Here is a 20,746-nt window from a genome sequence, read left to right as displayed (position 1 = left end):
TTTTGTGCCTGCCTGGAAGGTTCTTGTGTCTGTGGTTTGTAGTCTGCAATAAGCTATAAGTGCATGCCCAGCCCAGGCCCACTGAGTCACTCAGCCTGGCCCTCTAATTTGGGGCTCATTCCCAGAACCGTCAGGCAGCACCTCAGTCCTCGGGCTTGCTCTTCCTCCTTTCCTCTTCTTCTCTCTTCCTCAGGTCCCACATGTCTAGAGTACAAGGATAACTTGGATCCTAGCTGAAGCATGGCTGGGCACAAGCCATCTTTCCAGCCAGCAGAGTAGGAGCAGGCGGCCTACTGCCCTCTGTCCTCCCGCAGCTGGGAGGAGGTGGGGAGTGAAGAAAACGGGTGTGTGGGGGTAAGGCAGGAAGGAAGAGCAGGAATTTCCTGAGGCCCCTAGGATTCCTGAGGAGGAGTCAAATGCACAGCTGTCTCAGTGCCCCAGGGACCAGTGACAGACTGAGTTCAGAGCCCAGCCCATGTGTGACTCTACACCATCACGAGACAGGCGTCCAAAGCCCTCCATTGTATGCCTCCCCAGAGGGCTAGAGGTGGGGTAAGGCCTTGCTGCTGTCACCAGCCCACTTGCCTCACCTGCCTTTCAGCCTGGGAAAGCCCCTTCTCTTGCTTCTTGGCCCTCTTCACTTGAGAAAGAGTCTAGCTCCTCAGACTCGTGGAGTGGGCAGCCAGCTCTGCTGCTGGGGAAAGGGGTCTTGCATGGGCCAGGCTAGGCTATATCCTGGCCTCCTTCTCTAAGCAGCCTTGACCCTCACCAGGCAGTCTAGGGAAGAGCATTTGGCAGGTGCTGGTGGAGGGCAGGGCAGAGGACGTGCACCAGAGTCCATGCTTGAGAGGAGGAGGGAAGAAGGGAGGAAGGGAGAAGAAGAAGAAGAGAAAAGAGCAAGAAGGAAGGAGGGGGCCAAAGAGGAAAAGGACTGAGGAAGGGAGGCTGCCTCTCCCTGAGCAGGAGCGTCTCAGCCAGCCTCTACCTCCTTGGCCTGTGTCTGAAGGAGCGGCGTCAGCTGCAGCACATCCCCCTCACAGCTGGCTTGCAGCTGTTTGTGCCTTAGCTAGAATGGGGAGGCTCGGGAAAGAAGTAGGGGCACTCAAAGGGCAGGCCTCTGGTCTCCTTTGGGCATGAGACATTGGCCATTAGACTGAGTCCCTGGAGGGGAGGGTGGGGAGACTGGCAGGTGCTCTGTGGGGAGAGCTTCCAGAGGCTGGTAGAAAACCCTCCACAGGGGTGGCAGCTGCTGAGAAAGCTGCCACCTGGAGATCCACCCATCTACCTGCTGTCCTGCCTGTGGGAAAGGAAAGACCAATGCCTGTCTTCCTGCAGAACAGAGACCTGGGAAGCAGAGGAGAGACCTGGGAGGCAGTGGCGATCTACTGGGAGGGCATGAGACAGGTAGGAGATCTGTCCCTGGAGAGGGTCCATGCTGTGGGACCATGAGCCAGGACATGCCTGAAGAAGTCAGAAGATGACCTAGGAAATGGGGGTGAGGGGTGGGGCTGGGTGGGAGGAGGCCTAGACAGGAACACACATCACAGGTATATCAGGGGTATTTCTTGAGCAACCAAGCCTGCTCAGCATTGCTTCCCAAATCCACAGCCTTGCTAGGACCTCTTTGCCCCCTCCAGCCTGTCAATGCCCACAGTCTCAGCAGCTGAGCAGGGGCAGGTGAGCACCAGACCCACAGATCCAAAGGGTGTTCCACACCACCACCAGTACCACCAGCATGAGAGCAGGTGATATAAGGTGGCAGAGAATGGACGCTCCCAGAGACCCTTTGGGTGCAGGGAGTATGACAGTTAGGGACATGGTTTGAGCCAAATTGCTCAAGAGGTAGCATCTGAGGAGGTACTAGTAAGCCAAGCCTCCACTGTCTGGAAGCTTCCCAGTGCTGATCGCAGAGGCGTGGCTGGCGAAAGTTGGCACTGTGCATGCCAGGAGCTTTTTTTGACCTTCCCCTGAGGACATAATCACATAGCATCACCCCCCTCCAGGCCACCAGGGCTGTAATTTCAGGGCCCAAAGGGGGCTCCTTGAAGGCCCAGCCTGTGTCTAGCTATCTTTAGAGGCATGGCCTGAGCCGTGGCCAGAGGAGGAAAAGTGGATTTGGCTATGCTGTGACCCTGTGGATGATCTGCCGAGCAGAGCAGCTCGAGGGAGTGGACGAAGCACCTAGGACAGTGGACTCTCTCCTGGCACAAGGAAGGACCCAAGCATGCTGCCTTGGCTCTGCCTGCAGCCTGTAGAACTCAGAGGCTTTAAGTGGGACCAGGGAGAGTCTGGCCAGGGCCTTCCCTGTGGTCAGACTCCAACCTGAAGGAGCCTTGTAGAGAGCAGCACCTGACCTGAGGACTGTGCAACTTGGTGTCTCCAGGTTGTCCCCATGTGGTCATTTCGGTGGCAGCGGGAGTGGGGGCTGGGCACAGCACCTTAACCACTCCTTCCGGAGTCTGCTTCTGGAGGAGGAGTCTTGAGAAAGGCTTACCCAGCACTGGGGTGGGAAGCTTGGAACAGAATGTAGACAAGTTGGGCAGGGAGGCTGGAAGATTGGAGAAGAATTTGGAGGTTGATGGGACTTGGACTGGGACGAGTGGAGCAGACTTGTAAGTTCCCACTGATGAGGTCCCTGGCAGGAGTCACAGGCCCAGCCCCAATAAGCACATGGCTCCTCCCTTCCATTTTCCACTTAAGCTTCTTGGCTTTATACGTAACCCTCCTTGTCCCCACTGTCCCAAGCCTTTATCTCTGTACCCCAGTCTCAATCTGGGGCCCAGTGAGCATTTCCCTTCTCATCGTATGACCCCTTAGTAGCACCATGTCGCATCAGAGGATTAGCACCTTAGACTAACTGGGCTACCTACATACTGTGCCTTTAGACAGTCAGCACCTGCCTGAAGAGGAGTGTACTAACCATGCCATGAGGATGTCATGTGTGGGCCTAAGGAACTGGTAGACAGTGGGAGCATGGGAGTGGGCAGGAGGTGGCATGGTCCTGCCACCAGGCTCCCATGTTTTGAATTTACTCCCTAGGTTGGGCTCTGGCTGGGGGTGTCCAAGTGCTACCAGTCCAAACTCTCACCCTTCTATATCATCACATCGTGGAAATTCCTGGATACCACATGTTGCTCCCAGCCCCAGTGCTCAGCTCTGGCTCTCTTGGGGCATTGGAAAAGAGCCAGAGCTACAGAGAGTAGGTGTCCCCACCTCAATCATGCTGGTGTGCTGAGCAGCTCTAGTGAGTGATGGCTTACACATAAAGACCAGGTCCCTTTGTCCCAACTGAGGACCAGACTAATTTCCAGCTGCTCATGGGGCTAGCTTTTCCCAAGTCCAGGTGGTGAACGCAAGCACCTGATAAAATTCCCAGGGCTAGTCTCCTTCTTCAGAGTAGGGAAGGTCATGGAGGGAGACTTTGCTACTCTTTAGCGGCCCCAGCTGCTTCCTAAGAAGTGAAATGAACCTAGGCATCACCAATGGAATGCCAACCCTCTTTCCCCATCCACCTTCACATGGGGACCATCTCTCCTCTCCTTCCCGCCGCCCCCCCAGGTCTAGGAAGGGCCTGGGACTGTGGGCCTCTTTGTCTCATCTGCACAGCAGAGGTAAAAATGAGGAGAAAAGAATGTTGGAGCTGCCCGCCCTCCCAGGCCTGAACTGACTGCAAAATGGGTGGGGGCTGGAGGACCAAGAGGCCAGAGCAGGAAGGGCAGGGGCTGCAGTGGCCAAGCTGGGGAGGGTGGGTTCTCAGAGAGCTGAGAAAGCAGGGCCAGCGCCTCCAGGGCTGATGACCTCTGACCCAGCCCAAACAGGAAGTGCCATATCTGTGGGCCCAGACCCGGGAGGAGAAGGAATGCAGGGATGAATCCAAAGCAAACACTCCACCAGCTTAGCTTCCCAGGCCTCTCTCTGCACCCCTCCAACTCTGGCCCTTTTTTCTGCTGAGAGTGTGGGAGTGGGGGAGGAGGGGGAAGGATTCAGCTGACGAATGGGACCAAGACAAGATGGAGTTCCCAGGCTCAGAGCCCAGTTGGAATTGGTGGTAGGGACGTGTCTGTGGGCATCTTTGGGTCCTTCAACCTTCCACATCCATGAAAGCAGCAGTGCTGCCCCTCTCCTGTTGCAACCCTGCCTGCCTGTTACCTGTTCCCATGGCACTGTGAGCTGTGGAGGCTGACCCAGGAACCCTGACCCTTTCCCTGTGGTCTCTTCACAGGCAGGGAAACTGCCAAGGCCAGGCCTGGCTTTGCCCAGACTAAGGAACTCAGTTCTTAATCATTGTTGACTAGATACTACTACCCTTCCTGCGGTACCAGGTTGCCAGAGGGTCATGACCTGATTGCACAGTGAGTGGGCCCTATATCTTTGGGCAAGTTCATTTACCTACCTATACCTTAGTCTCCCATCTGTGAGATGCAGGTGAGGCCCTAGGGACCTAGAAAGCTGCCCAGGACTGGGTGTACATTAGGGAGGGACCAGGATGGGGATCCTGGAACTTAGATTGAGATGAGAAGCAAAAGTGTGTTCCGTCCGAGGTGCTATCATGCAGTAGTCACTAGCTCCTGTAGCTTTAGGACAAAAGGTAAGTGTGGCATATGGCCTCCATAACCAGCCTGCACCAGATAGCTAAACCTACCTTTGTGGGTCCAGGTCTAAGACACAGTCTCTTCCTGCATGAGAGAGCTCAGCTGCAGATGGTTTCTGAAGCAAAGGAGGATCCTGGTGAGGGTAGGATGTGGGGAGGCTCTCCAAGGAGCTATGGGAATCAAGCCTCTGGTGAAGCACTGTCTAAGGTTGGGCCCCAGCAACTCATGGACAAAGAGATGCAGTGCGTGTGCTAAATCTAGTAGAGAAGGAAGGAGGGATTCCCAACACAGGACTGAAGGAGATGCATTTAATTCAGTCAAGTCCCTCTTCATCCTTTGCCCTCTGTTGGGTTATTTGCTAACTGAAAGAGCCTCCATCAGTCATAAAAAGTGGGCATAACCAAAGCAATGGGAGCTTCTAAATCTTTATCCAATGGTGCAAAGATCAAGTGGAGCTGGGTTTGGGGTGCTGCCCTCCAATGAGCAGTGCACATGTTTGGGAAGGTGGGTGGGGTAGGGCTAGGAGTCCTCTTCTCCCTGCTGGGGTTGGATGATCACGCTGTGGTAGGCTCGGATACAGGAGAAGGCAGTGGGTGGGATGCGGCGCCGGTCAATGAGGTTGTTCTCCAGGTGTGTGGCTAGAAGTTTGGAGTCCTGGGTCACACGTGTGTCACAGATGGAATTCAGAGGCACGTGTCTGTGAGAAGAAGATTGAAGGACCCAGAAAAAGAGAGGCAAGCATCATGCAAAAATAAAACCTCACAGTGAGTGGAATAGAGGGGAGACACAGAGATCTGAAGTTGGGGGGAGGATCAGGCAGAATCCTGCCTCACTCTCAACTGACCACTCAGCATGAGGCTCCTAGCCCCAGTCCTTGCCACTCTGCCTTCCCTTAGCCTACGCCCTGGACAGACTAATCTGTCCAAAGTCCTATCTTGGCTGTCTGGGTCTGCCAGCCATTTACACAGCACAATCTCTCATCATGACAACCAAGATGGATGGATGCATGGGTTGGGAGTAGAGGAAACGATCTCCCCCCCCCCTTCCATCCTCTCTCAGGCTTCTGTGACCTGTGGGTGAGGATTCTGCCCTAGCCAGTGCCTGGCTGGGGTTGGACATGGGCGCAGGTAGGTGGCCCTACCTGATCTTATTGTTGCTCAGGCGCAGCACCTGCAGACCCTTAAGCTCCAGGAGGCCTCGTGGAATGGCCTGCAGCTGGTTGTGATCTAGCAGCAGCTCTGCCAGGGAGGCATGCAAGCCCAAGAAGGACACTCTGTGGATACCATCACTGCGCAGCCTGTTGTGGGACAAGTGTAGGAACTCCAGGCCTGGCTTCATGTGCGCAAATACATAGCCAGGGATGCGTTCGATGAGATTGTGATGCAGAATCAGGTGTCTCAGGCCTCGTGGCAGGAAGGAAGGCACATGCACCAGCAGGTTATGAGACAGATCGAGGGTCTTCAGCTTCCTATGGGGTGGACGACACAGGTGAGTAGGGAGCTGGTGGCTTGAGAGTCCCACTCACTCCTGACTTTAGTGGAGCTCCAGAGGCTGGAACTCTCAACTAGGGTGATGGGCCCGTCTCCACTTCACCCTAGGTAGCAGGGATTTATAGGACTCCTGAGTCAGGCTACGCCCTGGGTGGCTTCTGTGTCCCCCTCTGGCCTGCAATTGGGGAGCTAGATGAAGCCTTCCTTGCTGCCTTTGGGGCCAGCTACACTAGCCCTCAGTGTAGAGGTAGCAGACCTTTCTCTCACTTCTTGCCTTCCCTCTGTTCCTTGTCACAGGCCTCCTGGACTATTGGGCCTGACAGCTGACACAGGGAGGTACCTAAAATCTGTCTCCTCCCTGCCTGTCCAAAGCCTCAGAGCCTTCTCCTTGTATCTCTGTCAATCTTCCCTTTCATTGCTGCCTTTGCCAAGTTGGGGATGGACCCCAGGCCCTAGAGAAGGGTAGGTATGTGATCCACCATTGGGCTATGTCCCCTCAGCCCTCTCTCACTCCCCTTCTCCTCCCCCTGCCTCAGCTAGCCTTTTCAGCAGCCATTCAGGAATCAGACGGGCAGAGACATGCCTGTGCTCTCAGCCCTTAGTGTCCATGCTCCAGAGGGACAGATCAGGGCTGATAGGGAAAGCCAGGTCACCACCCTCACTTCTCACCAAGCTACCATGCGTTGGTCCATGGTGGATCCTAGACGCTCTGCCTCCAGCAGCCAGTGAGCCCTGGTCCCTGCTGCTCTGCAAGAGCAGAGGGTGGCAATGCTTCTAGAATGTTTCAGAGCAGGGAAAGTGGCTTCTTTCAGTGATCCTCCCTCACCCCAGCTCCAGTAGGGAATTAGCCATTTGGGCAGCTCTGCCTCCTGCCCCTGTGGGCTGTAGCTCCTCCCCTTCCATCAGCAGAGAGGAGACAAGGCAAGCAGGCCTGGAGTCAGGAGAGGCAAGAGCTGAGCTGCCTGGGCTTGACTGGCGGCCAGCCCCCTGCCCAGGCCCCGCAGTGGCGGCGGCAGGCGGCGGAGTGGAACGTGGCTGGGTGGCCCCTCCCAGGCTGCTGTCTGCTTTCCTTTGCCCCCTTGGCGAGAGGGGAGGGGGAGGAAAAAGGAATAATTAAACCCAAACGTCCTGGTAACTTTTTCCTGGAACAAGAGAATGCAGGGCTGGAGGCTCTGGTCCAGGGAATGAAGGGTGGGACTGTCTGTAGACCCTGCCTCCACTCTCCACTCCAGCCCCACCCTGTCTTGGTGGTCAACAGACCCTCCTTAGCCTCTTACCTGGCACCCAGCCTCCGTTTGGCTTTCCAAACTGTTCCCCAAACGTGGTCTCGGTTCCTTAGCCATGTAGCTTCTTTTCACTGTACACAGTCTGTAAGTGCCAACACTCCTCACCTAGTTGTCTAAACTACAATGAGAAGTCATCCTAGACCTTTCTGGTAGTGGGGTTAACAATGCCGCCCTAAAGGTATATCTACATATAGAGCAAGGGAAGATGTGTGGGCAGAAATCCCTCTGCCAGGCTTAGATGCTGAACTGGAAGACCTTCATCTTTGTGAGAGCTACCTAAGGCCTCTACCATGATAGGCAGAGTGGTGAGGTCCAAGACTGGCCGGTCAATAGGGTGATTTCACCAAGATTGGCACACGAGGCCAAGGCCTAGAGTGCTCTCCTGTAGTGAAGAGGCCCTGGGTGGTAGTAGGTACCTTTGAACTTCCGGAAGTTCCCTCTGGTAGCTGGTATCACAGACTACATGGCAGCTCTCCAAAATGAACTCTTATCCTAGTCCCCAGGCCCTTTGAATGTGACCTTATTTGGCAAAAAAAAAAAAAAAAGAGGCTCTTTGGAGATGTAGTGAATGGAGGGATGTGGAGATGAGGTTATGCTAGATTATCTGGACCAGCCTTAAATACAATGACAGGTGCACATAGAGCAGACAGATGAGAGAGAAGACAGACAGCCACAGGCAATGAGCCTATGTACAGACAGAAGCAGACATTGGCTTGATGCAGCCACAAGCCAAGTATGTGAGTTAGCGTTCTCATTGTGATGACAGACTGCCTGATATAAACAATTTAAATGGAGGAAAGATTTCTTTAGCTTGTGGTGTCAGAGGTTTGCATGAGAGTGTGGTAGAGCAGCTCACATCACAGAACAGAGGAAACAGAGCAAAAGAAATACAGGAAGGGGCCAGGACAAGATATAGCCCCCAACCTGCCCCCTCCAGTGATCTGCTTTATCCAACTTAGACCCTATTTCGTACTTCTCACTATCTCCTAATGATGCCATCATATTGTGAATCCATGTGGGCTTTAATTCCCTGACTGGATCAGAGCCTCCAGGATCCACTCATTTTGAAAGTCCACCAGCTGCCAACTAAGCCCCCAATAAGTAAGGTTGTGGTGGCCATTTCACCCTCAAAGAAAAACACCAGGGAACACATATTGGGACCACTGGAAGATGGAAGAGGAAAGGGAAGCTACTGTTGTAGAGCCTTCAGAGGAAGCACATGCCTCCAACCTAGACTGCATATGTCTGGCCTCCAAAATTGGGACAGAATCCTCTTCTATGGTTTGAAGCCACCCAGTTTGCAGTGTTTAGTGAAGGCAGCCCCTGGGCAGCACATGACTCTCTTTGCCCTACTTGCTCCCTTCTGCATCCCTTCTTGCCCCTGTTGCCTCATAGCTGCCCTCAGGTCAGGACCAGCTCTGCATGCCACCACTGTGTCCCACCTTTGTATACTTCCTGGGTTCTGGGAGGGCAAGCACAGGCATGGGCATGGGTGTTGAAGGGAGCAATAAGTCTTCCTCCTGTGCCCAGGCCTTCTGTAGCTAACATGGCCTTCATGGTGCTTACCACCCTCTTTTCTGACCTGCCGGCTGTCTGGGTTTTAGGAGACTCTTCCTCCCTCTCTGGCCTCCATGTCCCTGGCCCAGGCAGATACTCACGGGAGATCAATCCAAGCACGGGGTGCTATCCGGTCCTCCTGGAGCTGGTTATTGCTGAGTACAAGGGAACTGAGGTTGTGGCTGCCACTCAGCACATGCTCAGTCACCTCCTCGATGAGGTTGGTACCCAGGTGCAGCTCCTAGGGCCAAGGGTCATGATGAGGGTCCACCTGCCACTTTTTGTCAGTCAAGCCAGAACCTGGCTCTGGCTGTCCCCCTTTTATCCATCCCTGTCTGGAAGTCATACATCATCATCTCTATGATATTCAGATTCATGGTTTTATGTGCAAAGAATTCCAGGAACATCTTCCTATTAGGCCATGGCTCCTCAGAGACCTTTAAGGTCCATCCCTAGAGAGTGCCACCAAGGGGAATGGACTTTCAGGGGGCTGTGTGACCCCAAGAGGATATGGACCTTACTCAGGGACACCCAATGGATCCAGAGTCCATGAGGCCCAAGTCTAGGCTTTGAGAAAGTTAGCTCAGGCACAGTCTCTGAAGCCTGGTGACTTCCATTATAGAAATCCCCTGATGGTTTACTCTGGTGATTTAACTGTAATAACATCACCCTCACTCCCATCCTAGGGTCTCCTATCTTACCTGTAGGGATGCTGGTAAGCCAGGTGGGATGGTCCTCAGCCGGTTCCGGTCCATCCTCAGGTAGAGCAGGCTATGGAGGGGCTGGAAGGCCAATGAGGAGATGTCCCCATCATGCAAATGGTTCCCTTCCACTTCCAGTGTCAACAGTTGGCTGAGTCCTGTAGGCCAGAGAGGGGTTCAGTGAGTAGACCAACCATGGTACTCCCTCATCTCCACCCTTACTTGGCTTCCCAGCTTCCCAGGCCCAATCCCTTTTCCCGTACCTCGGAAGCTGCTGCGCTGCAGACTCTGCAAAAGGTTGTCATTGAGTTTGAGCTCCTGCAGGGAGGCAGGCAAGGTGGGCACTACAGACAGCGAGTTTCCATCCAGGTTCAGCCGCTTCAGCCGTATCAGGTTCTGAGAGGAGAGAAGAGCTGGCTGGGGGCTGGCATGCTGCTGGTCAGGATGTAGGCCTTGGAAGTGGCGCTGTGGCTCAAGGGGTAGAGTGCTCACCTTGAGCTGAAGAGCTGAGGGACAGCGCCCAGGCCCAGAGTTCAAACCCCACAACCGACAAAAAAAAAAAAAGGATGTAGGCCTTCCTGGACATGGCTTTGGGCTTATCCTAGCCAAGGGGCACCTCTATTTGGTTATATTGTGGCTTCCTCATTCCCACTGGAACCAAACCTGTTGGAGGTGGCCTGTTTTCCCATGTTGATGCTGCTTCCAAGGTCCCAGAAATAGATCATACACCCCAAATCACAGGAACTATCATGTTAGGTGCTTCCTGTAGTACCTTCTGCCAGCCTGACCCCCAGCATTTCCACTGTGCAGCCCAATGCAGAGTAACAAGCACCCAGGTAATAAACATCTGAGACCTGCCAGGCCTCCTCCAGACCCTGGAGACTAGGTGGAGAAACTGTGGCATACCTTGAAGGCATGGGGGTGCAGGCCTCGAGTGTGCAGTCTGTTCTTGCTCAGGTCCAGCCACTCCAAGTTGGGAAGCCCCAGGAATGTGTGAGCTGGGATCTTGACAATTTCATTCTCTGTACACAGAGAGGCAGCCATGTCCTATGCCCCCCAGTCCCCTGCCCTTGGCTAATCCGTACCTCCCCCCTCTCCCCGCTCTTATGGAGAAGACAGGCCTTCTGATTGTCTCAGGTGAGGGCATCTTCTCACTACTCACCAAGACCCATGGGGAGGATGAGCTATGCCCTGTGGGACAACCACACTGGCTGGGGAGTGCCTAGAGAGCAAGGAAGCCAGTGGAAGAGCACAGGCACACATCCTTTCCACCTTTGCTGCAGGGATGAATGCTAAAACGGGGGCCACCCACCTGACAGGTAGAATGTGGTCAGGCCAGGGTCAGTCAAGGCAGGAACATGCTTCATTTTGACATTGCCACAAGCAATAGTTGCCTGGGCCAAGAGGCATGAAGCTGGCAAGGAGGGCGTGGCCTGCTCCAGGGTGTGCAGGTCTGTAAACCTAGGTGCATGCCCTTGCCTGCTTGCTAGCCCCTTTTGCCCATGGCCTGTGGTTTTGGAGCTTCTGCGGCTATTGCTGCTGCTGCTGCTGCTGCTGCCGCCCCCGCCTCCCTGGCTTCTGCTGTAGTCCTTCTGCTGGTTCAAGGCCCCTGAAGAAAGAGTGAGGCAGTCTTGGCTTGGTCACCAACAAGGGCTCAACCAATGGGCAGGGCCCTGAGGCTAGGAGGGGTGAGTGAAACTGGGAGGAGACATTGCTTTGGTGGGTTCTTCTCCCTTGGCCACAGAGAATAGGGCAGGACTTGAGCTAGTGACACTAGTGTGAGTGATGGAGGATGGATAACGTCTTGGCCACCTCATGGTTACTATATGGCCCCATCACCACTAGCAGGCATCACCTGGAGCCATGTTACCAGGCCAGTCCTCACCTTTGGGCAGCCTTTCAGTGTTTGGACCTCGTCTCCAGGTTTCCTGACCTCCTGTCTTCCTGCTCCAAGCCTTCTTGGTAGCCAGTACCCTCTCCGGAGTCCTGTTGGTCTGCAAGGGCCTGAGCTTCTCAGTCTGGGGTTTCTCTGCCCTAGCTCCCAGGACAGAAGTGGCCTGGGAGTGACCCTGCTCAGTGCTTTGCCCCTTGTTTTGCCCCTGCTCCTGCCCTGAGGCCACTGGGGGAGACCTCTTCCGCAGCCATGTCCTGTGGGATGTCTTCCGGGCAGAGGTAGATGGATCCTTGCGTGTGGGCCAAGCCTGCCACCAGTACAGCTGCTCATCCTCATGTCTGTGTGAGTCACCACTCCTGGGGTTGGGTTTCACTTGACCTGCAAAAGAGTCCATATGGGCTAGGGTGGCTGGGAACGCCCCCCAGCCATGGCTGAGGGGCTTCACCTCCTCTCCCTCGAGTGGGGTATTCACTGTACCCTCCCTTTCCACTCAGACCTCCTCTGCTATCTCTCCTCTTCTGAGGAACACCAGAAACAGTGAGGAGAGAAGAAGAGAGGGAAAGAGGTTGTCTGGGAAGAAAAGAGAAAAAGAGAAGGGAGGCAGAGCAAGAGAGTGAGAGAGCACAGAGCCTTGCCCAATGTCATAAAGAGCTTGGGTAGCCTCATCTGGCAGTGCTGCCTGCCTGGCAGAATTGAGAAAGCTCTTTTGTGCTCTTTGTTGGGACAAAGCACAGGCTGGGCCTAGTCTACAGAGCCAGGAGAGTTTCAGTAATAGCCTTAGGGCTGAGGACCTCATGTACTTAGAGGATCTTGGGTTCCTCCTCCCATCACTCCCTTCATAGCCTGTCAAGGACAGAGGAGTGGGGTGTCTCTTCTGAGTACCCCTCTAATCCTATGCCCCATGTAGGCAGGGACCGTGCATGGGCCTTGGGGAGATGAAGGGGTTGCTGCCAGATGGCATTATTGGCTATTGGGAGAGACTGCCCCAGTGCCTGCTGGGAGATAGAGGTTTTTGGGAGCTAGACAAACCTGAAGGCCAGCTTGAGGAGTTGACAGCCACTTCAAGAGAGGGACATAGGCTGGGAAGGTGGCTCAGTGGTAGAGTGCTTGCCTTGCATCCATGAGGCCCTGGGTTCAATTCCTCAACACCACATAAGCAGAAAAATCTGGAAGTGGCACTGTGGCTCAAGTGGTAGAGTCCTTGCCTTGAGCTGAAGAGCTGAGGGACAGTGCTCAGGTCCAGAATTCAAGCCCCACAACCAACCCCCCCCAAAAAAAGAAAAGAAAAAAGAGGGACCGCATTGAACTACATAACTAGAGGGTAAGGATGGGAGGGGAAAAATAGGAGGCAATGCATGGAAAAGATGAAATTGATAATTGAATTCATGACCTGACTTATGGACTTGAAACCTGTTTGTACAACTACTTTAATAATAATGATAATAATAATAATAATGGGCACTAAATGCAAAACTATTGCATTACAATCTTAAAAGTAAAAGAGAGGTGGTAATCCCTGGGGCATCCCCTGCTCCTACAGCCTGGAACCCCCTGCTCTGTCTTCAGGGGAGGGGTTCTAGATCCATACACCAACCCCTCCTGCCATATGCCTGGAGCAGAAGTGTGACCACCAGACACAACACCAACCTACCAGCCTATGAGACAAAGGTCAGAGTCCTTGTTCCAGAACCCATTGAGCCAAGCTCTGCCTGCCCTCCCCCCACCCCCGAAGGCTCTACATTCTCAGCTCCCCTTCCCTCCCACCCCCAGTTCTCCCTGTCCTGGAAGGCTCTGGGGCAGCCAGCTCAATCCCCTGTCCAATAAACCCTGGTCCCTTCTGCAGCCCCTCCCCTTCCATGTCCCATCTTACACAGTGGGCTCAGACTTCCCAATCTGTAGTCCCCTTTACTTTCCAGAAGGGGGCCTTCCTGAGGACATGGGTCCCTCCTGGCTTTGCCTGAGTGCCCCAGGTGGCACTCTCAGGGCAATTGGCTTCCTCCCCTCCTCCCCAGCCCAAGGGGTACTACAGTAGTCGGGCAAGGCACTCTTCTTCTGCTGGTGCCAGCTACTCACCGTTGGAGGACCGGGACTGGCTGAATGGTAGCTGCAGGGTAGGCAAACCTAGTGGGGTCTGTGGGGCTGTGGTCTCTCTCAGGTTCAGCCCCTGGTTTGCCAGCGCCCCCTCAGAGCAGCACCCCATCCAAAGAGCCAGGATGAGGAACAGCATACCCTTCATTGCCTCCATGAGCCTGAAGAGGTATAGGAGGTGGAGTGATGGCCACGGTGGGTGGGACACTGACACACACAGAGATGGGGGACGGCTCGCAATAGTCTTGTTCCTGCTTCCTGAGTGCCAGTCCTTAGCTGTGGAGCTGGGAGCTGCCCTTGCCCACCCCAGCATCCCTTCTGCCAAACAAACACCTCTCTGGGCTTGTCCCAACACCCCAATGTACTCTGCTACCACCCGAGGAGAAAGACAGACATTCTTTCCCAAACCTGAGTGATCCTGCTTTTCCTGTAAGGCCTGCATTGATTCTTCACTGGCCCAGGCCCAGTGGCCCCCATGAATAGGGCTTCTGTCTCCACATACAGCAGGCCTGTGAGGCCCACCATGGAGCAGGATGCCCAGTGCACACTGCCAGCTCCTACCTCCATGGCTGGGAAAGGAGAGGGGCAAGGGCCTCCTGGATCCCAGGAACAGAGGGCAGGTGCCAGGGCAATGGTGAGTCTGGCTTCTATATAACCTACCAACCCCATGGACTTCTTCCATAGATATCAGTAGAGGAAACAGAACATGTGGCAAAGCGTGGGGAATGAACATGGACCTCTGCCCTTATAATCCAGTGCTACCAGGGCACAGGCTTGACTTGGGATGGGACTGGCTCCTGCTTCTCCTACAAACTTTCTGCCTGCCATTCCCTTCCACTTGTTCCCTCCAAAATGGGGGAGGGATGGGTTGGAAGTTCTGTGGCACCCCAATTGGGAGTTCTATGAACCAGGCACTACCTAGGGAAGCCATCTTACAAGTTTCCCCCAGACTCCTTAGCCAAGAGCCTTATGCCCCAGGTGCCCTGGTACCTCCCACAACACTCTGGGTCAAAGGGGCCTCCATAGATCAGGATGGCACGAGGCAGAAAGGATGTTGGGGCTGAGAGAAGACACTGCTGGGTAGGGACAAAGGAATAGATAGCAGAGCAAGAGGCAAAGAAAAGGGGATGTCTCTACAGCTCCCCAAAAGATCATTTGGAGCAGGGCCTGTGCAGCGACAGCCCCAAACCCATCTATGAGAGCTGGGGGCAGCAGGCAGCTGGGGCTGGCGGCCGCGTGGAGCTCACCACATGGCTTGGCTCCTGGGGCCAGCATTGAGGAAGCTTTTCCTACAGCCCTGTCCAGTGTTGACTTATGTTTGGAAGCGATCTGAAGCCATGAGTTAATTGTGGGCCAGGCTTGGGTGGAGGGGAGAAGGGGAAGCAGTGGGTGAGGGGCAGAGGCCAGGCACGGTGTTTGGGTATTCAGGTATCCTGAGGTCCTGAGGGAATGTGAGCAAGCTAAGGTAGGGAAGGATTCTTGCAAGTGGGGAGCAGCCAGGGCACATGGGAGTAGCTGCCCTGAGGAGCCCCCACTCCATCCTGCTAAGAGCCACACAGGGTCCACAGTCGCCTCTCCCCACTTCCGCATGCAGAGCTCTGGTTTATGGCCTGAATTTGGGACGGTGCCACCCATGGACCAGAGACAGAGACTTTGTGAGTAATGAGCAAATGCCTTGGGAGCCAGGGATGAGGCCACTAGCTGAGTGTGCACCCCGTGGGTGACATAGGATGGCCCACACCCAGCATTTTGTCTGGAGGGGCGCTGCTGAAGCTGGAGGAAGGAAGCCCTTAGGCAAAAGAGGCGGGAGGTGTGCCATCGTCAGTCACCAAGACAGCAAGATTTGCCAGGAGACCCCTTTTTACAGACTGGGCAATGGGGCTCCACACCCATCACCGAGTCGCCTAGTCCAGTCATCATCTGAGGTGACCCTGGGATGAGAGTCCTCACTCTGCCCCTCCCCCTGCCCAGGGATGAATTCTGGAATCCTGGCCCCCTACCCATTTCCCCTGTTCTCACCGCTCCCCAGGCGCTGACTAAACATCCTGCCATCTGGTTCCCATTACTTGGGATGGGGGTGGGGGGACGCTTGCTCCCAGGTTTCTCTGGCACAGCTAGGCTGGAGGAGGGAGGGCCATCTCTTCCTACCACCTAGACAGGAAGGGCTAAGGCCTAGGGTCATCTCCATTTCTAGGTGCCATGGAGTACTGTCCTGCCTGCGCTGCCCTTGGTTGAGGAACCCGAGGTCAATCTGAATAGGCACCAGAGGAATGAATGGTCTGCCACCTACTCTTTCCTGCTGGGATACCAAGTGCTCTCTGAGACCCTGAAGGAACCCCCCACAGAGCAGAGCCAGCCCGTGGGGGGCAGGCAGGGAGGGCTCAGCAAACCCAGAGATTCCCAGCAAGTTTCTGTCTGCCCTCGCCACCTCCCCTCCCTCCCAAGAGCTCATTTGGATCAAGTGCTGAGCCAGGCAGGGCCTCAGGCCAGCACGGATCCTGAGCCGGTGTCTGGAGCGGAGGGTGGGAGAGGCATTGGGATTTTCCAGGAACCAGGATGAGGCCTGGGGGTTGCTGGAAAGAGTGTTGGGCTCCTTACTCTACTAGGGACTGCCTGGCTATGTGATCCTAGGAACAGAACAAGCCTCCTTACTCAGTGCCTCAGTGATGAAAACGCTGTCCTTAGAAAGTTGGAGAATCTGAGAGCAGGCAGGGAGAAGAATCTGCTATGAACACTGTAGTTTCCAGATGCCTAACTTGTAAGGACAAGAAAGGGACTCCCCTTCCTTTCCTTTCTCTCCCCCACCCTACTTCCCTTCCTTTCCTTTCTCTCCCATATGGCTTACTCCCTCTTGCGTATGCTCACACATGCACATGCGCAGGCACACACACACACACACACACACACACACACACACACATACACACACACCCCCTGCAACTTGAATCAAATTGGCAGGAAAGTGACAAAGGAGAATGACAAAGCAATGCTTCCTGTCCCTCAAGTCTCCTTAGAGCTTCATGCACAGAGGAGAACTCTCTTCTCATCAAAGGAGGATGGGAAGACATTCTTTGCTCATGCAACATTCTTGAGCGCCTGCTCATTTGGTGAGTACATTGGGACTCTACCAGAAACAAAGGGGCTGGCCCTGGTAGCTAGAAGAAGCAACACTTTCCACAGGGATTTAGATGAGGACCGTGAGAAAGTGACTTGGGCAGAGATATGAATAAAGAGGACAGAGCCATGCAAAAGGAATTCCAGTAAAGAGGCTTCTACATAGGAGGGATGTCTCATGTAAAGGCACTAAGGCAGACAAGGGTTTGGTCTACTTTGAGACGCAGCAAAGAGACTAGATGTTGGAGCAGTCTGAGTGAGCAAGGTGTCTAAAAGTGGCTGGCTAACATTACCTTTATCCTTGCAGACAAAATGAAGCTGGCTGGGCTGAGGGTATGGCTCAAGTGGTAAAGTACTTGCTTAGCAGGTGCAAGGCTCTGAGTTCAAACCCCAATACTGCCCAAATAATAACAGTATAATAATAATAATAATAGAAAATGGAGTAATGAGGGTGTTAAAATAAAGAGCAGAAAATGAATTCAATAGACCAAATCAACTTTAATGGAAAGGTAAAGAGAGATGTCAAGGTGACCTGAGGAGAGTTAGGACACATGAGGCATAATGGGGCAGGGGTGGAGGGACATGGTAGGATCATGGGTGGGTGGGTGGGGACAGGGACTCAGGTAGTTGGATGGCTCAAAGAGTTTCCAGAGTTTAAACCTATGTTTAAACAAGTCTCTGAGGCGCCCACCACCTGCGGGGGTGGGGGGGGGATGGGGGGAAGTGGGCTTTCATATTTAGATTAAGATTCTGGGCTGGATATTGGGCTGGAGGGTAGTCAGTGGGCCAAGACATGAAAACAATTTTGAATTAAGAGAACAAAGTAGATTCCCATCAATAATACATACATAAATATATAAATAATACAAGGTGGGGAGGGGGAGAAGGGAACCACTGTGGTTTCCTCACACAATTGGACATTTGATAAAAAAGGGACCCTTAACAACTCTGAACCCTGGGCAGCAGGGTGGAGCACAGATGTGTGCAGGTGGCAGGACCAGGCAGGGGACAGGTGATAGTGTGTGGTCCAGGAGAGAAGCCCAGACGGGCGAAGTGAATGGCGCAAGCCAACCTCATGCCTGCCCTACCTCGACGAGTGGACTTTGAAGCTGCTTTTCAGACTGGCCAACTTTCTAGAAGGAACTTCCAGATGTTTGTAGAACTTACAACCAAGGCTCTTCTGCTTGGGTCCATGGCAGAACAATGGTTCAGTAGCCCTTGTCACACCCTTGGGACTCTCCAGAGAGGGGAACAGGCACATTCTTGAGCCTCCCACATCTTGTCTGAGTAAAATGGATGTATACATGTGTGTAATACAAGGCTTTCCTGCATACACACACACACACACACACACACACACACACACACACACACAGGCAAGTTTCAGGGTAAAAGCAGCTATGTTGTATGTCAGGAAGGGGCCTTACTCCTTAAAAGCTTTCAGACGGAAAAAGGCAGACTTTCCGTGTCCTCTTCCTGTTGCCAGCAGCCCTTCCCTAGAGGAAACTGGTTTTGTTTTAATGTCATTGAAAGCTCAGAGGATCTGCTCCCAATTAAAGGACTTTGCTTGCAGATGATTTTGTGAGCAGGCAATTCCGATTGGGACTCACAGACTCATCTTCTGGGCTGCCTTCCTGGGACCAGAGGCAGGGGGAAGACAGATAGGCAGAAGGATGGACAGACAGACACAGACCATGACGGCTGGGGATGGGACAGAGGGGAGTGAGAATCACCAATCCCCAGGGTAGAGGACCCCAGGCCTTCACATGCAAGGTGTGGGAGATCGTGGGGCGGGTGCCAATGGAAGGTGGCCTAGAAAGGACCACGTACAGCACGGAGGACTTGGAAATAAAGGTTCTACTTGGCCCACATGGCTGGTGGAGGCCGCAGAGCCATGGTGTGATGAGGACCACTGTCTTCTCATCCTCCGTCCCTGCCGGAAATTCCAATTGATTCCTCCTCCAAAACGTGGGCTCAACTTGACTCAGAAATCTGGGCTGCCCCTTTAGGTGGGCCTCAGGCAGAGGACAGAGGCTGGGCAGAAATTGAGGCTTGAGGCTTGACTGGGAAGGCAGGGAGTAGGCGAAGTGGATCACCTCCTCCCCCAACCTGGCCCTCCAATTGGGCACGTTTATGTTCCAGTTCTGGCGCCCGCGTCTCCAGCTCCAGACGCATGTGACTCAGCCCTGTTAGCCTTGCCAAGCCGTCTAGACCCAAGAGTCTCCCTGCGGAGGGGGGGCAGTGTTCGTGCAGGCCGCTGGTTTCCCTTTTCTTCCATTGCCTTGGCTAAGCCTCGTGCCTGTGCAGCCATGCATCTCTACGCATTCCAGGTAGCGCGTGACTCTGAGACTTCAGCAAATGGAGTATGGGGCTTGGGGAGAGTGCCTAAATGCAATGGACCCCACCCCACGCGCATGTGGATTAAGGAAGACCTCAGACCTTGCTTTCTCTTTGCCTCCATGCCTGTTTCTACATTCCCAGCTGCCCATCCAGCCCACAGGCCAGGCCCCGTCCATGTCTAGCAAAGGCTACACAGACCCTGGGGACCTTCATTGGCCCTGGGAACAGGCTGGGGTAGCATGGGGTCCATGAACTCAGACCAGTTCCCAGCCTCACTTCTTTACTCTGCCTCATTTCTCCCCTGAACAACTTGCTTCTTCACATTCATGATAAGCTACCCGTCACATAGCTGAACTGTTTCTGTAAAATGGCACACACAAATACACATACACACACACCTCTTCTTCAAGAGCCCATATTTGGTGTTCACTGCCCATATCGGGGAGCATGAGAGGCAGACAAGTTGCTCAGAGTTATTCGGGCCTTTGGCCCCCAAAGGCTGTCTGGGCCCCCATTGCCTGCTGCCTCTGGGTAGCTACAGGTACAGAAGCTCCTCCTCAGGTGGAACTCTGACCCTTACAGGTGTCGGGAAGTCGATCTGTTCTCTCTTCCTCAGCAGAAAGGGAAAGCCTTGGACTCCAACCTCTTCTGACCAGGGCTGACCTACTGGGGATCCTGGCTGGTTCCCATTGCAACTTGGGGTCTGGGGTTGAAAGCAACCTGAGCACTCCATGGCTTGCTCTTGTCCATTGTCTTCAGCAGCTCCTGTGAAAGCCTAGTGCTCCGAGGCAAAGAGGCCAACTTCATGAGCACAACTACTCCGCCATACATTCCTGAGCTATTTGTACAGATGGAGGGGACTCACATATCTCCGCAGCCCTCTAGCTCATCCCTGGCATGGCGGGGCCAGTGCCTGGCCACTGCTCTTATTTCCCAGCCTATTTGCCAAGCGTTGATATGTGGCTAAGACTCTGCTGGGACCCATGGCCAAGTTTTCCTAACAATCAAGATGTTGGTTCTCACTACTTCTGATAGCCAGTTCTGCTCAAGGCCCCGTGGCCTCCCCTACAAACTTTCTTGAAGGTTGTAGGGTCCCAAAGTCCCCCCAAACAGGCCCTTGACTTACTCAGGCCTCTCACTAGGTAGAAATGCCCTTAAAAATCCACCCATTCCACTGTAGGAGTACATCCCTCCCCATTCCCACCCACCTCTCCAGGCTTGCACACCTTCCAAGACAGGGAACTCCCTCCCTTTCCAGGCATCCAGCTGGTGTTTAGACAGTACTTTCCAGAAGAAGTACTTCCTTGTGTTGGACTCACGTCTATGTTTCCAGAAGTTTATCCCTGGGCCCCTTTTCCTCCCTTCCTGAGAGGCCCATCACCCTCTCTGTTCCTGCAGCAGCCTTCATAGCCTTTCCACTGAAAGATGCCACATCCTCTCCATGTGCTGCTCTATGAGCTCTCCAGCTGGTCTGCACCCTTCAAGGCCTCACTGGGACCTCTGTGCCCTACCCAGGGCCACAGACTGAGCTGCTCACATGAGACAGGCCTGCGTACTGTTCTGACTCTTTGGAACTGGGTGGAGAAGGGCGGGGCGGGGGGGGGGGGGCTTTCTCCCAGAACACACAGGGGCTGATTTCTTCCCTATTCCTCAGGAGCAAAGGAGACGGGGAGTATCGGGGAGG

The 20,746-nt window shown here is 54.1% G+C and overlaps 1 protein-coding gene across 1 annotated transcript; it reads right to left on the bottom strand.

Annotated features, from left to right (window-relative positions):
- Window positions 1-5,111: 5,111 nt before the first annotated feature.
- Window positions 5,112-14,175, bottom strand: LOC122097033 (extracellular matrix protein 2-like). Its single transcript, XM_042667510.1, has 10 exons — window positions 14,111-14,175; window positions 13,594-13,769; window positions 11,512-11,898; window positions 10,939-11,235; window positions 10,533-10,648; window positions 9,890-10,022; window positions 9,627-9,784; window positions 9,027-9,166; window positions 5,734-6,060; window positions 5,112-5,289 (listed from the first exon to the last, which is right to left on the bottom strand). The coding sequence occupies exons 1-10, from the start codon at window positions 14,173-14,175 to the stop codon at window positions 5,112-5,114; spliced, it is 1,977 nt and encodes a 658-aa protein (XP_042523444.1).
- Window positions 14,176-20,746: the final 6,571 nt, after the last annotated feature.

Source organism: Dipodomys spectabilis, unplaced genomic scaffold (assembly GCF_019054845.1).
Source record: "Dipodomys spectabilis isolate Male_0828 unplaced genomic scaffold, ASM1905484v1 ptg000411l, whole genome shotgun sequence".
Lineage (NCBI taxonomy): Eukaryota > Metazoa > Chordata > Mammalia > Rodentia > Heteromyidae > Dipodomys > Dipodomys spectabilis.
The sequence above is the reverse complement of the archived record's forward strand: the minus strand, read 5'-3'. Positions and strand labels throughout refer to the sequence as shown.